Below are 13,865 nucleotides of genomic sequence, written 5' to 3' on the forward strand. Positions count from 1 at the left end.
ACAATTTTTCTTTTCAAATAAATAGATACTTTTTTTTGCTTTCCATTTTTTTTTTTTTTTTTGGTTGCTAATTTCTTACTATTATAACTTCAATATTAATACTCCATATATGGTCGTGAGTCACTATCAAAGTCTCGTAAATACATATGAAGTGATTGATAAATATTCTTCACACATCTGCTGCCATCGCCATGAGCCTTGCAAATAATAATCTGATATTGAAAACGCCGTCATTTCCATGCTTGATGACTTTCCTTGGACTAAACTTTCCTTCAACCGTAGAATAACGATCTAAATAGTACAGGATCAACTATGGAGTAGAACAAAAACTCCTATGAAAAAAGAAAAATTACTCCCTTCGCTCCCTTTTTTTTTCTCCCTAATAAAACTCCCAACAATAAATTCAAGATAAAATAATAACAATTTGATGGAGGAAAATGAAAAAAAAAAAAAAAAAAAAAAAAAAAAAAACGGACGGACGAAAATGAGAAAGAAAATAAGAAACACCTTACCAGGCATGTCCATCGTCGCCGGGCTCCCAATCTTCCCCATTCCAGTCTTCATCGCCGCTTTCCTCGGAATTTAAAAAGTCGCCTTCGTTGAATTGCGTGTCGGATGGTCTGAGATTGTCGATGCGTATGGATACCTCGTCACATAGACCTTGGACGTATTTCACTTCGGTGGCGTCATCTTCCGTGTCATCTTCTGCGCCTTCGCTGTGGCCCGCATTATTGCTGTCATCATCAGAAGTGTCATCATCGACACCGGAAAGGCGCTGGTTCGCTAAGCGAGCACTCTCTCGATGCGATTGTCGTCGGCCAGCTGCTGAAGAAGTTGCATCTGGAGGAGGAGGAGGAGGCAGGCCGTTTCCAGGCTTTACTACTGTTGTTGTCTCTGGTTTTGGTACGCCGTCCTTGCGAAGAAATGTCTTTTCGAACTTTTTCATCCATTGTCGCCGGAACGAGGCTCGGTCCTGCCATCCCATTTCCACAGCGGCGCTAATCACGATTCGACGCAGATCCGGAAGTTCGGGAGCAGCATCGATCAACGACCCAAAGAATGCTGCTGCTCGAGGCTTGTCCCACTGGCGCAACTGCAGCAGCTCGAGATCTCGAAGAGTTGTTGGCCAGGTAGGGACTTCGCCTGGTTTGAGCAGCCCGTCGAAATGAGGCGTTCCATCATAGTACGGTGGCCAGTTGTGCATGATAAAGTCAGTTGACAGTCGTTCCAGTTTAGGACAAGAATCTCGAAGAGTTGTTACAAACGACATGTTAAGATGCCGATTGTGCTTAAGAACCAGTTCGCGCAAGTTGGCTCCACGGTTATTCAAGAATGCCATGAGTGAGAAAGTGGCGGCTTCATCACAGTTATCGAGAGTTAGTGATTCCAATGTGGATGGCATACCCGCAAAGAGTAGTTCATTGACTGCCATGCAGTCGGTGAATGACACAGTTCGCAGCTCCGGGAGTCGACGCAATGCTGTAGCAAGTCCAACTTCTATGAGTTTGTCACCCATCTCAGCAACATCACTCTCGCTTTCCAAAACACAGTCATCGGATGGGATTTGGAAAAGATGTAAAGTGCGAATGGTCTGGAAAGGAGCTTCTAGATGGCGTGTCAACATGGTCTTGATAAGCACTCGCGGTTCACTAAAGCGTGCATTCCAATCAAATGTCTGGAGTCGGAGGTTTTTCTCTTTGAGCGTGTCGAACAAGGCTGCAGGATAGCTCCATCGTTGAGTGTCTGTAAGTACAACCGGTTGAATGCCGTCATGTCTGTGGTACAGTCGAAGCGTTTTGATATGTGGTACTTTTTCGATGAGCTTACAGATATCGAAATACCCATAGGGCGGCACAGACTTGTATGCCAAGGTCAGACGGACATCTACCAGAATTTCTTGCACTTTTCTGGCATAGTTGAAAGAGACTTCATCGGGTGGCTGAGAGAGAAGTCGTAGGATTTTGTGCGCCTTTGGGGGCGGAATGAGGACGGGGGTGTGGTAAAGCACACTCAGTGCTGGTTCTGTGAACGAATGGCAGAGCAGGGAGACATCCAACAGCCATTTCACCGACGGCAGATGATTGCCTTGCCTGTAGTCAACCAGAGGGTGGGCGGCATGGAAGAAGATGCTGAAGAGGATATGATATGGAAGGGTGTCCCAGGGGGGCACAGGTCCGCTCGCAGTTGGAATAATGTTTTCGACATCAACAGACTCCGGACGCCGACGTTTGCGAGGTGATGCGACTGTAGTTTGCTTCCTCTTGCTAGGAGACGGTCTGGTCTGTTGCCTGGTAACTCGATGGGGAAGCCCCGCGGCGGGTTGCGGGTTACTACTGCCCGGCGTGACCATTTCAGGATACCGAGCAATGACACGATCCAAATCTTCGTCGGAGGAGGGCTCCCGATACGATCTCGGGGTGCGGGTTGTTCGTTTCGGACGGGCACTGTCTGCGGCGTGTTGATTGCGAGAGCGTCTGGTGGAGTGAGCAGCGCGGGATGTCGCCAGCGGTTGACCGGCCTCGCTGGAGTCGGAATCTTCCGGGGTTTGTTCAGTATATGACTCTACTCGCCGTCTGCTGCTGCGGACTGGACGAGATCGTGTCCCCGCCGCCGCTGGTCTTGAAGAAGACATGATGCCGATAGACGAAGCGTGGTGGTAGTCAGAAGTGGGGCTGCTCAGTTAGCTTCTTGCCGTGCATCAGCTCATGCATAATGCATAATAATGGTCAAATGCAGGTTTGCAGGAGCACAGAGCGAGAGCAAGAGGCTCGTCGCGAGAGTGTAGCTAGTCTTGGGACACCGCAAGGACACTTTTGCGAGGGTTGCAAGAAGCAACTGCACAGGGCCAGGCGGAGGCAGCAGCCGCGATCGATACCGGCGGAAGGAGGGCGCTGGCCGAATGGGGAAACTCCGGACCCGGCAGCTTATCGCCTATCGCTTATCGATAAGATGACTCTCTTATCGTGGTAGATTTGGGTTAGGGTTAGGATCCTTTGGAATTGTTAAATTGATGTATATATTAAGGATCAAAATCACTAGGAATTTCTTAGGAAATTCAATCTCGAGTCTACGACGGATCGGGCTAGGTCCCCAAAACCGGATTATACTAGGCAAAGCTATTTCCTCCCAACTTCGATCACCTATGTATGGTCTACAAGGCCACGAGGAAGCAAACAGTAAGATCTATGCCGACTTCAATATAAATCACGTCACACAATACAGATATATTCACTGCGTTACATGTACGCCACCCAAAATGCACGTTAAATTGGGTTCGGCGCTAGTGACATCTTTTGTCTTGACTGGAATGAGGATAATGTAGAGCGAATCCTTTGACTAGGGCCAAGATACTTTATTAGAGCAAAACCTAGCCTATGTTACCGCTTTCTGTAGCTAGCTGATTCATTAACTTGCTTGATACTATCCAGTTTGTTAACTTGACTTGCTATATCTGAAGACGTGGCTGGTGAAACGGATCCGAGTTCTGGCGACGAACTCTGACGTGCGTGCTTTTTTGAGGTAGCTGTTTTGGTCTTCTTTCGAGGCGAAAAATCTTTGGGCGTTTTTTGCTCGGGAACAGGATAATAAGTATCCTATAAAATCAGCTTAAAGGACATGCAGCTGTCTAATAGAGGGACATACTAAATGCGACATTTTTGAGGACCAAAACCCAGTATCATCATCAGAACAGAACGTCTTGATTCGCCCCGTAGTCCGATCCCGAATACCAAGAAACACGTCGACGTCCGCCAACTCGCTTAAGTCATAAGCCTTGCGGATAAGCGTACTGCTACGCCGGCTCTTTTGTTGACGTCTTTGCTTTTTTTGCGTTCTCGCATCGGGACTGGATAGCTTCTTCTGACGTTTGACCTCGTGTTCTGGGTCTGCCATGGCGTTTATTGTGTCTCACAAAGAAGTAGCTATGGCGGGTTACAGGGATATGCTAGGCTAACCAATATCTCATTGGAAAGGTGCAGTGTCGACCGAATGCTTGACCTAGGCTCATAGATTGGAAGAAGACCAGGCAGTGGAGTTGTCCGTCGACGTCGACATTGATTGAAATCGCCAAATCGAGATAGTCCGCACGCTCCTCGACGATGCCAATCAGTGAGTTTCTAGACCAAGGAGCTGACGGGCGACAACCTAGATTAGAGGAAGCTTTGACTCCAAAGAGTGTCACGCTCGACACGGACGACGACGGCAGTGATGAAGGAGAAATGAAAGCTGGGAGGAGAGAGTGATGGTGGCGTGCCTGGAGGTGGGTCCCTGTGTGGGCCCGGCGCTTACCTGCAGATTGTATATATAGCATCATAATTTAATTTTAGAAATAAATAAATAATTTAAACTATAAAGTTATAGAATAACATGATGGCCTTTTATTTCTCGACTCTGAATTCTCTAAAGAATCCTGATTAGAGAAAAGACAACAGATGAATATCGAGTGGTATGGTAGGGATAGTTGTCCAAGTAAAATATACCTCTACTTTCCGAGCAACAAGATCCAGTAGTCCTAATAGATAGAACCAGTGAGATAGTTTTTACCTTGCTAGAAAATTTCGGAATATCTTGAAATAAAGGAGTTAGATGAGGTTACTGATAATACATGCCCAAGGTCGACGGATCATCCTACATGTAAATGATCGCCACGCATATACAGCAAAGGCTCGGCGCAACCAACGATGTTGTTTTGGTTTAGTCGAGAAGTAGTAATAGGGTACGACCTAATTCTGTCTAGATTCAACGATGTGATTTAGATTTTTCCTAGCTTTAGACCCTTGCTTACGGTATTACTCGATCGATTTGCATAATTTCAATAATAGCTGGCGCCTGATCGGCACGGAATTCTTTGTCTTGGTATTACTAACAATATATTCCTATGCGACATTTTTTTTAAAAAAAAGAGAAAGTGCCAATGGTAAAAAAAGAAGCATCTTGCCATATGTTGCGCCGCATTGTTCATTCTTATCACGTAATTGTTATAGTTGATCTACAACATTCATGCTTGGCAACAGATCAATTAATGTATGACCGTCACATATTGCAGGGTATGCACGAGAAAAAAAAGGAAACAAGAAAATACAAGAAATAATATTTCGATATTGCAAACTTCATGTTTTTGAAGTATGTTTTGATTGGATCTAATAGACAACAGCGGTTATGACTCACATGACTCACGTGTCTTCGCACGTCATTGCAGGGAATAGGGAAGAAATCGCTCAATCCGAATGTTGTCTAGACGTGTGAGATTCTTTTATATTGCATGTTCAAGTGATGTTGGGATAATTAATCAGAAATACAACTCATTAAAAGCAAGTTCCGGACTCGTTCCTTTTGCATCGACATACGCAACCTGAGGAATAAGCAAAAACGTTTGAAAGACCAAAAAAAAATAAAAAATAATCATTATGGGCTCCCACTTTTTGAATTCTTCCTTTTCTGCTCTCGACTTCATCCCCCTTGATCCGCACTATACCCTGAAAAAGCTATACTCGGCCGATAACTACGAGAAGAAAGTCATTCTGGGATCGGGAATCTACCGAGATGACAACTCCAAGCCGTGGGTCTTGCCTACAGTAAAAAAGGTGAATTACCTCTTGACTACTACGAGCATTGAAAAAAAATAAAAAATTGTACTGATTTGGAGCCACAGGCCGAAGAAATTATCGACAATGCTCAGGACTCTGGTCGATATGAGTATCTCCCCATTACAGGCTATGCGCCATTTCACAACGCCGCTCGGGAACTTCTTTTTGGTTCCTTGGGCGAAAAAGCGAACCAATTTGTGTCAGTACACACACTTGCCGGCACTGGAGCTAATAGCCTTGGAGCCCAGTTCCTGAAAGAGTCCCTGAGCCCATCGGCCGTTTGGGTTTCTGGCCCAACCTGGGTGAACCACTACAATATCTGGGGGTTGGTGGGAGTTGAAGTCAAGACTTATCCGTATTGGAGTGCTTCCAAGAAAGGCCTAGACTTGGAGAAGATGATTCATACTTTGGAGACTGATGCTTCCGCGGGAGATGTTATTGTTTTACATGCGTGTGCCCATAATCCGACTGGTCTCGATCCGACCAAAGAGCAGTGGAAGAAAATCGCGGATGTTTGTGAGAGGAAGAAACTATTTCCGTTTTTTGATTGCGCGTAGTAAGTGCATGTCCCTGAAATTTCTTTTTTGCATGCTAATATCCCATTTTCTCTCCAAAGTCTGGGATTTGCCAGCGGTGACCTTGACGAGGACGCATGGGCTGTGAGACACTTCTTTTCTCGAGGCACACTTGAACTGGCAGTAGCCCAGTCTTTTTCGAAGAACATGGGTCTTTATGGCGAACGAGTCGGTGCTTTTCATCTATACACTGCTTCTCCCGACGCTGCGTCCAAAGCACATGGCCATATTTCCCACTTACAACGGGGTAGTGTTTCTACGCCGCCAACTAGGGGAGCGAAAATCGCGGCAACGATTTTAACGAGTCCGGATTTATTTCAGGAATGGCTGTTGGATCTTCAAGAGATGACGTCTCGAATCAAAAACATGCGCAAAGCACTCCGGGATAATTTGGTCTCGCTAGGAACACCGGGCAACTGGGACCATATTTGCTCGCAGGTAAGACGTGTTCCTAAATATTGGAAGTGGCTGAAATAGTAATGTTTACCTGGGTATTAATTAGATTGGAATGTTTTCCTACACTGGGTTGACACCCGAGCAAGTGGCCACTGTCCAAGCTGACAGCCATGTCTATATTCTGAAAAGTGGACGGATCTCAATTGCCGGGTGTAAGGTAGTCCTAAGGTTTTGTTTTGTTTTCTTACTAATATTGCTTGGGTAGTAACTTCGAGTAATGTGAGGTATGTAGCAGAGGCGATGGATGCTGCTGTGAGGAAGGGACAGGCGTAGAAGGCGCAATATACGGATACTGCCATTGTGTGCTATATGCTTATCTAAATTGTGAAAAAACAAAATCTCTGCATTAGTTAATCCGCCACATATGTATATATTATACGCACACGTGATGCCATACGGCGCTATCGCCCACAACAGACCGATCAGCGCGGGAAGCGGCAAGCCCCGCAGCCCAAAATAGAACGCGCCCAGGGACGTCCGAGAGGAGGCTGGAAGCTTTTCTCCTCTTTTGTCCAAGATGTCGCGTCCTTCTCTCCCGATGCGATGACGCCTGTCGCATTACTATCATTATCATTGCTGTCTGATTTGCTTGTTTCTTGAGCTTCAGCTGTGCATTGTTTATGAAATGCGATTGCCCCCGCCGAACTGTACCGTTTGTGTTTGTTTGAATTGAGTTGAGAGACCGAGAGAGAGCTTTGGTCGCAATCGGAGGATCGACCCCCCGAGATCCTTTCAAAAGAGAGAGAGAGAGAGAGAGAGAGAGAGAAACAAAAATGGAGGCGCCTTTCAAGTCTCCAGAGCCACAGCCACAGCCGCAGCCAGAGCCAGCTGATGCTGGCAGCAATAATACTGGCAGCAATGCCATCGTCGTCCAGCAATTCGCCAGGTATCCGCCTATTTTTGACACGCCGTTGCGCAGCAGCTCTCCTGGAAGCGCGCGCAGCAGAATAGCTGCATCGCACTCGCCACCTTTGCGCCGCAAAGAAACGCCGCCTCGCAGTTTGCAGTCGTCGCCTCGAGGGCCACTGTCTGGCCCAATGGTGCCGTCGGGCTTGCGCGCAGGCATGTCCATGTCGCCGCCGCCGCCGGCAGTGGTCGAGGTCGAGGTCGAGGTCGACAGCCGCGCTCCTCACCACCAGCGAGCCATGTCTCGCGACTCAGTAGGCGATGCAGAGCGCCGTGTGCTGCCTTTGCGAGATGTCACCGATGAAACGATAGACGATGCCTACGTCGCATTTATCATGTACTGCAACCCCAATGTCCCCGCGACTGCGAATTCCATCGAACTACGAAAGACCTTTCGAGGCCCACCGCGCAGCGATGGGAAAAGCTTTAGTACCTTTGTCTTGTGGGAGCTCATTCGGAAACTCGATCGCAAGGAGCTCAAGACCTGGATTCAGCTGGCCATTGAGATGGGGGTCGAGCCGCCTTCGCTCGAAAAGAAGCAGAGCACGCAAAAGGTGCAGCAATATGCCGTGCGACTAAAGGTATGATTTTTGTTTGTAGCCTCTTGGCTCGACATGGTGCTAATTAAGATGCAGCGTTGGATGCATGCCATGCACGTGGATGCGTTTTTTGAATATCTTCTCGGCCACGATCACATCTACTACAAACAACTTCCCATATTCAATGGACAAGGGCCAGGCGGCGAGGATAGAGACGGCGTTCCCTTGGAAGAAGACCTGGCTCTGCGCGCCCTGGTACCCGAATGGAAGCCAAAGCGAGGTAGAAAGCGTTTCGAAGAGAGAGAAAGAGAAGACCCCCGCTTCCCCAAACGACCTCAGCTGGACACGGCAATGACTATGATGGATGGGAACTCTCTGGCTGCTCATGCAGCAAACTTTCCGCAAAGCGCTATTCCTTTCAGTGCCTACCCAGAAGATGCCGACCAAAACGATCCATGGGCCGCCGCTGCGTCTTCGTTTGGGACCGATCATCAGCAGCAGCACCATCCGCACCACCAGCACCACCACCAGCAGCAGTACCAACAGCAGTACCAACAGCACCAACAGCACCAACAGCAGTACCAACAGCACCAGCAGCACCAGGCTGCTGGCCCAGATCTACGCTGGCGACCGTTTGAAGGGGAAGGCTCTCCTCCAGGTTTTCCGCGATCAGCGGTTATCCCAAGGAATCACCATGAAACGGATCCGGGATCCTTTGTAGAGCCTCGGTCTGCCGTGATGTCCTCCTCGCAAGAAAAGCCTCGCAGTCGTCGACGACATGGACCTGCTGTGTCATCTGCATGGCCTAGCAATACAGGGACAATGACAGGAAAGGTCAGAGGAAGACCACCCAACCGAGGATCCGCTCCGAACGGCCCATTCTCTTCATTCCCGGTGAATCCTAGCCGGTCACATCATCCATCATCAGGTCCTATTCCCAGCATTCGCTCATCTCCAGCAACCGGGGTAGACCACATGTATTCTTTAGCACCACCACCACGTAACCCGACACCAAATTCCTTTGAGCAATCCGGCGCCCCAAGACCAGAGAGACTCCATCTACACGTGCCACACCACGACGGACACCCTGTGCGCCTGGCGACACCGCCGACGCTCGTGGTCAACGGCACCAACGACGTCTCCTCCTCGAATCGATTCGACGGCCGTCGTGCGTCAATCGCAACTTCAAATGACATTGACGATGCTGCATCTCTCCGCTCAATGGCAACAGACCGAGGAGGACCACCGCCGCAGTCAATTCATCAGCCTGGCAAGGTGTTGTCACTGGACGAGGTAACCCGCGCCATCGCCAGCAAAATCCAGCACACCAAAAAACTAGTCGGCCGCTCAACCCCGCTTGAGGCCGATGAAGCCCACGCCCTCGCGCATGTCGCTGTACAACGAATTTGCTCTATCTACCCAACAATTCCCGCAGACTCGCTGGCCATGTTCTGTGCCATGTATTTCAGCGTTGGACACAAACTAGGACTCGCACGTACATCTCCTTCATCTATCACTGTTCAAGTCGACCACACATCACCGCAAAATGGTGGTGACTCGGGAAACGCCGGCCCACCAAATCACAACTCTGGTGGTGGCCAGATATACTATTCGCTCATCGTCGAGTCCCATGCATTTGGCTTCAGCAGCATGCTGAGCAACCTCTCTTTGGCATCTCCTGGCCAGTCCGAGAGCGGCGGGTTAAAGGACAGCAGTGAACCGCTCGACTTTAATACCGAAGATGATGAATACGACGACGATTTTCTCGGTGGCTCGACGACCGAAGAAGGAAACTGGAAGCAGCGATACATGCGGCTGCGCCAGCAGATGCGTCGCAAGGAGTCGGCGTTGCGTGAATATAAAAAGAATCTCCTGCAATCTGTTATGGCTGATGTATAAGTTTGTTTTTGATGAGATACGATACCCCCTGATGAATTTTTTTTTTTGATTTTTGTTGTTTATATTTTTGTTGTTTATTTTTTTTTTTTTTTGTATATACGAGCTCGCTCTACCGATTTTTTTGGTTGGAACATGTTGATAGTAAGTTGGATATTCGAATTGCCTAACTACCTGTGAATATTCAATTGATCCATTCTCCGAGCACAGCAGCAAAAAGTAGCTTTAAAGATTCGAGACAGGTTCACCAACGCATAAAGAAATAAACGCATTCTTGCAAAACCAGTATCGAGCCTCTTTCTCCCTTCAAATTGTCCTACAGCCACCAGAATCAGGCGTCACTTCCAAAAAGCCCCGCTGGATCAAGGCTTGCATTGTACATGCCATCGTCGTAGTCCTCCTCAGTCTTGACGTTGATCCCATCGAGCAACCCATCTTCTCCAAACCCCGGGGTTTCGGTAGCAGAAACAGGAGCAGCAGAAACGGCAGCAGCCTTCCCCTTTCTGCCCTTGGTCGCTGTACTTGCAGTTTTCTTGACGATGCCTCCGACAACTGGACCAGCCGAGGATTTCTTAGCAGGACTACCGCCGCCGCCACCATTGCCTTTGCCGCTACGGCCGCTTTTCTGGCCGACGGCTGTGTCCTTTTCCTCCTCTTCGTCGTTGGACTCGCCGGTAGCCGGTTTGGGAGTCTTTGAGTTCGTGGTGTTTGATGAGGTAGTGCTGGACTTGGCTCCTGCTGGGTATCGTTTGAGGAGGCGACTGAGCCGTTTTGCGCTGAAAAAAAAAATGGGTTCGTCAGTTAGTCAGTGTGTAAATTTAAGGATTGGATGGCTCCGTACGCAGCGCCCTTGCTAATGATTTGGCATTCTTCGACTACTGGATCGAAATCAACCTGTTGAAAGAAAAGGTCAATATATTTTTGTGTGCAAGTTCAACTGAGCAGTAGAGAGATACACACCTGTCCATAGTTGGAGTGACGGACGCATGAGAGCAGGAATTGGATTTGGTCGTTTTCGGTGATACGCGCTGCCATTTTGAGATGTTTTTTTTTGTCTCTTTCGGGATGGAAGAGTAATTAGGAGATGAACTGATATACTGAGAGGTGGATGTTAGAGAAAGTCTCTTGGAAAGTAGCAGAGGAGTAAACAGAGATCTGAAAGTTTGCAAGAATTGAAAGTAACAGAGCGGAGGGTGAGGTGTATAGTCTTACCTTGTAGCCTCTTGTAGCCTCTTGTAGCCTCAAGTGGGTGAGCGACAGTAAGATAGTTGAGAGAAGAAGCTGTCAGAGTTGTTGAGTGAAAGAGAAGATGGCTGGATGTGAGGACAGGACGGGAGGGGACAAGCCTCAGAGTGCTGGGCAACCGGTAGTTAGGATCCGCAAACAGCTTGTCTTGCCTTGGATTTAAAAACCAAAATATACCAAGGCAGATTAATGAGATGTTTGAGAATGATTCAAGATTCAATTGTAAAGACTCCTTTGTAAATCTGCTAGCTAAAAGAGTAAAAGACCTGGGTCACTAACGAAAAAGCGCACACTCGGCATGAGCAAAACATATGCTATGCATAGGTAACAAAATATCCACCACCACCACCAATTTGAAAGTCGAAGTATACTCCATGATCTCTATGCATCATCCTCACTCGCATCCTCGTTCTTGACGTCAGCTTCAGTAGTGTCTGTGTCTTCGTTGGCCTTGACATTTTCCTTTTCGAGTGCCGCCTTGGACGTCTTTGACTTTGGAGCAGCACGCGCACGTTTTTTGACAACCTTGTCGTTGGAAGTCTTTGGCTTTAGCACGTCGTCTGTATTCTTGTTAGTAATAAAACAAAAATAATCTTGGGAGGGGGGTTGACATGACATACCCTGACCACTACCGGAATCATCGTCTGCCTTCTGGCCAGCCTTGCCGCTACATCCTGTCTTGGTTGGAATGTTTCCAAGTCCCCATTTCTTCTTCAGACGACAAAAGGCATTACGTGTGGACAAGACATTGGTATGCCCAATGGCCACAGAGACAGCGGTGATATCCATCTTGAATAATTTTTTTTTTTAGCACGCCATGCCACATATACACAAATAGATTTTGTTGATGATGTTGAACTTACCACACCGCTAGAGTCGAATGCCTTGAGACATTGAAGGAAGAACTCGGCATCTTCGGGTTTGATTGAGCTCTCGGTGAGAGAAGGGCTGGTAGGCTTTTTGGGAGGCATTCTGACAAGTGGTGAGATGGATAGATCTGAGTGAATTAGTGATCTGATATAGATATGAAATGAGAAAGAGACAAGAGGAAAAGAAAAATACACACTGTGCTTTGCTTGTGTATCACAAAGGAGTAGAATGTGACAAGTAGGTGTTGGCAAGAAGTGAATGGGTGAGTAGGTGAATGATGGATGATGGATGAGAGAAAGTGAGAGGGAATGAACAAGAGATGTTTTGTACTGTGGTGTTTGGTGCACACAGCTGCTGTTGCTAGGTGATGTGTTTCTGAGTGTGCACACCCTGCTTTCCCCAGTGGCCAATACAAGCTTACTGGATCTATCACTGTTTGATACGATGATTTTGCCAAGGACAGCTTCCAGAGCTTAATAAATTATTTCAAAGATTGCTATTGCATTTTTACTTACCAACACAAAACTCCACAAAATTCCATCTCCAACCAGTAAAACTCCTCCTAGTACAACGCAGAACCTGCCATTCCAATCCCAACCATGCCAATCCTAAACGTTCCAACCCAACACTCAACAAAACAAATACTCATGAAAAAGGCGACACTTCCATCAATCAACTCGCATCTCAGATTCCCTCCGCTGTTTCAACCTTGATAAACAACTCATCGGACTCGCCCTCCTCTCCGTCCTCCTGCTTGACCGGCACCCAGATATCCTGCGATTGCTGCAATAGCTGTGGATGAATATTCTGTTGCGACGGGAACAGCGCACTGATCGATGGCGTAGAGACAGTACTAGCAGCTGGGTAGCTAGGGTACATGCTCGGCGTAGGTGGGTACGGAGGAGGCTGACAGCATCCGGAAAAGCAATGCTCGGGGTGATGCCAGCTTTGCTGTGGACGCGCAAAAGAATCGGTGGTGTACTCAGGGTTCGCATGGCCATACGGGTGATGGTAGTGGTGAGGTTGCTGGCTCATCACCATGTCGTCTCCGTTCATAGACAACTGGGTAGGAGAGCGGAGAGGAAGAGCGTATGGTGTCGACAAGGCGCGTGGGAGCGAAGACGTAGAAAGCAAGGGAGACTCTGTGAGTCCCCTCTTGTTGGAACCAGCCGTCTCATGCTTTAACACCTCTTGAGAAGCCTTCCGCTTCTGGGAATAAGCAGGAGGCGCTTCCATCCCCCCTTTTCCGGAGGAGATAGTAGTGTTGCCGCCAAACTTCTTCTCCTTGTCAAGGGTACCACAACCACCCTTACCGAGCTTTACGCTTTTGCCGGAATTGCCCTTTGCTGTGTCTCCCTTGGCAGTAGCAGTATTTTTCAGTTTTGTAGTCTTGGGCACGTAGACGGTGCCCTCCATCTGCTGCTTGAACCGGGAGTATCGCATGCGAGCTGCATGGCCGTTTGAAATCTCCAGTTCGGTTGCCACAAGGCTCCAGTCGATCTGGTGCCCCGAATAAGCACTGGAAAAGTTCCTAAGGATGTGGACAGTATACTTACCGACTTGAGGTCGAGCTGCTTCAATATGCTATACAGGAACTTGCTTATGTGGCCCTCTGTTGGCATCGTCCTGCTCCGCCGGGGAGTGGGTAGACCACTGCTAGCCATGGTGTTCGATTCGCTAGTTGTTGTTCTGGCACAGGGAAGAATGTGACTTTCTTCAGCGATATGCAGAGGAGAGAGTGCTGGTGGCAGCTTTGAAGGATTGATCAGTGAACTAGGATGTTTGGGAACAGC

General features: G+C 48.1%; 7 protein-coding genes across 7 annotated transcripts; 2 read left to right on the forward strand and 5 right to left on the reverse strand.

Moving 5' to 3' along the window:
• Positions 1-508: 508 nt before the first annotated feature.
• Positions 509-2,632, reverse strand: TRUGW13939_09574 (uncharacterized protein; the record flags this gene model as incomplete). Its single annotated transcript, XM_035492694.1, has 1 exon — positions 509-2,632. One exon carries the CDS (start codon positions 2,630-2,632, stop codon positions 509-511), a length of 2,124 nt encoding a protein of 707 aa, XP_035348587.1.
• A 745-nt stretch (positions 2,633-3,377) lies between these two features.
• TRUGW13939_09575 (uncharacterized protein) lies at positions 3,378-3,891 on the reverse strand (the record flags this gene model as incomplete). The annotated part of the gene is made up of 2 exons (XM_035492695.1): positions 3,378-3,593; positions 3,643-3,891. The coding sequence occupies 2 exons, from the start codon at positions 3,889-3,891 to the stop codon at positions 3,378-3,380; spliced, it is 465 nt and encodes a 154-aa protein (XP_035348588.1).
• A 1,514-nt stretch (positions 3,892-5,405) lies between these two features.
• TRUGW13939_09576 (uncharacterized protein) lies at positions 5,406-6,889 on the forward strand (the record flags this gene model as incomplete). The annotated part of the gene is made up of 5 exons (XM_035492696.1): positions 5,406-5,582; positions 5,651-6,141; positions 6,202-6,598; positions 6,663-6,768; positions 6,822-6,889. The coding sequence occupies 5 exons, from the start codon at positions 5,406-5,408 to the stop codon at positions 6,887-6,889; spliced, it is 1,239 nt and encodes a 412-aa protein (XP_035348589.1).
• A 500-nt stretch (positions 6,890-7,389) lies between these two features.
• On the forward strand, positions 7,390-9,960 carry TRUGW13939_09577 (uncharacterized protein; the record flags this gene model as incomplete). Its single annotated transcript, XM_035492697.1, has 2 exons — positions 7,390-8,103; positions 8,158-9,960. 2 exons carry the CDS (start codon positions 7,390-7,392, stop codon positions 9,958-9,960), a joined length of 2,517 nt encoding a protein of 838 aa, XP_035348590.1.
• Positions 9,961-10,288: 328 nt separating this feature from the next.
• TRUGW13939_09578 (uncharacterized protein) lies at positions 10,289-10,992 on the reverse strand (the record flags this gene model as incomplete). Its single annotated transcript, XM_035492698.1, has 3 exons — positions 10,289-10,733; positions 10,799-10,851; positions 10,918-10,992. The coding sequence occupies 3 exons, from the start codon at positions 10,990-10,992 to the stop codon at positions 10,289-10,291; spliced, it is 573 nt and encodes a 190-aa protein (XP_035348591.1).
• A 591-nt stretch (positions 10,993-11,583) lies between these two features.
• Positions 11,584-12,173, reverse strand: TRUGW13939_09579 (uncharacterized protein; the record flags this gene model as incomplete). Its single annotated transcript, XM_035492699.1, has 3 exons — positions 11,584-11,762; positions 11,823-11,991; positions 12,066-12,173. 3 exons carry the CDS (start codon positions 12,171-12,173, stop codon positions 11,584-11,586), a joined length of 456 nt encoding a protein of 151 aa, XP_035348592.1.
• Positions 12,174-12,756: 583 nt separating this feature from the next.
• On the reverse strand, positions 12,757-13,736 carry TRUGW13939_09580 (uncharacterized protein; the record flags this gene model as incomplete). The annotated part of the gene is made up of 2 exons (XM_035492700.1): positions 12,757-13,572; positions 13,629-13,736. 2 exons carry the CDS (start codon positions 13,734-13,736, stop codon positions 12,757-12,759), a joined length of 924 nt encoding a protein of 307 aa, XP_035348593.1.
• Positions 13,737-13,865: the final 129 nt, after the last annotated feature.

This window comes from Talaromyces rugulosus, chromosome V (genome assembly GCF_013368755.1).
Source record: "Talaromyces rugulosus chromosome V, complete sequence".
NCBI lineage: Eukaryota > Fungi > Ascomycota > Eurotiomycetes > Eurotiales > Trichocomaceae > Talaromyces > Talaromyces rugulosus.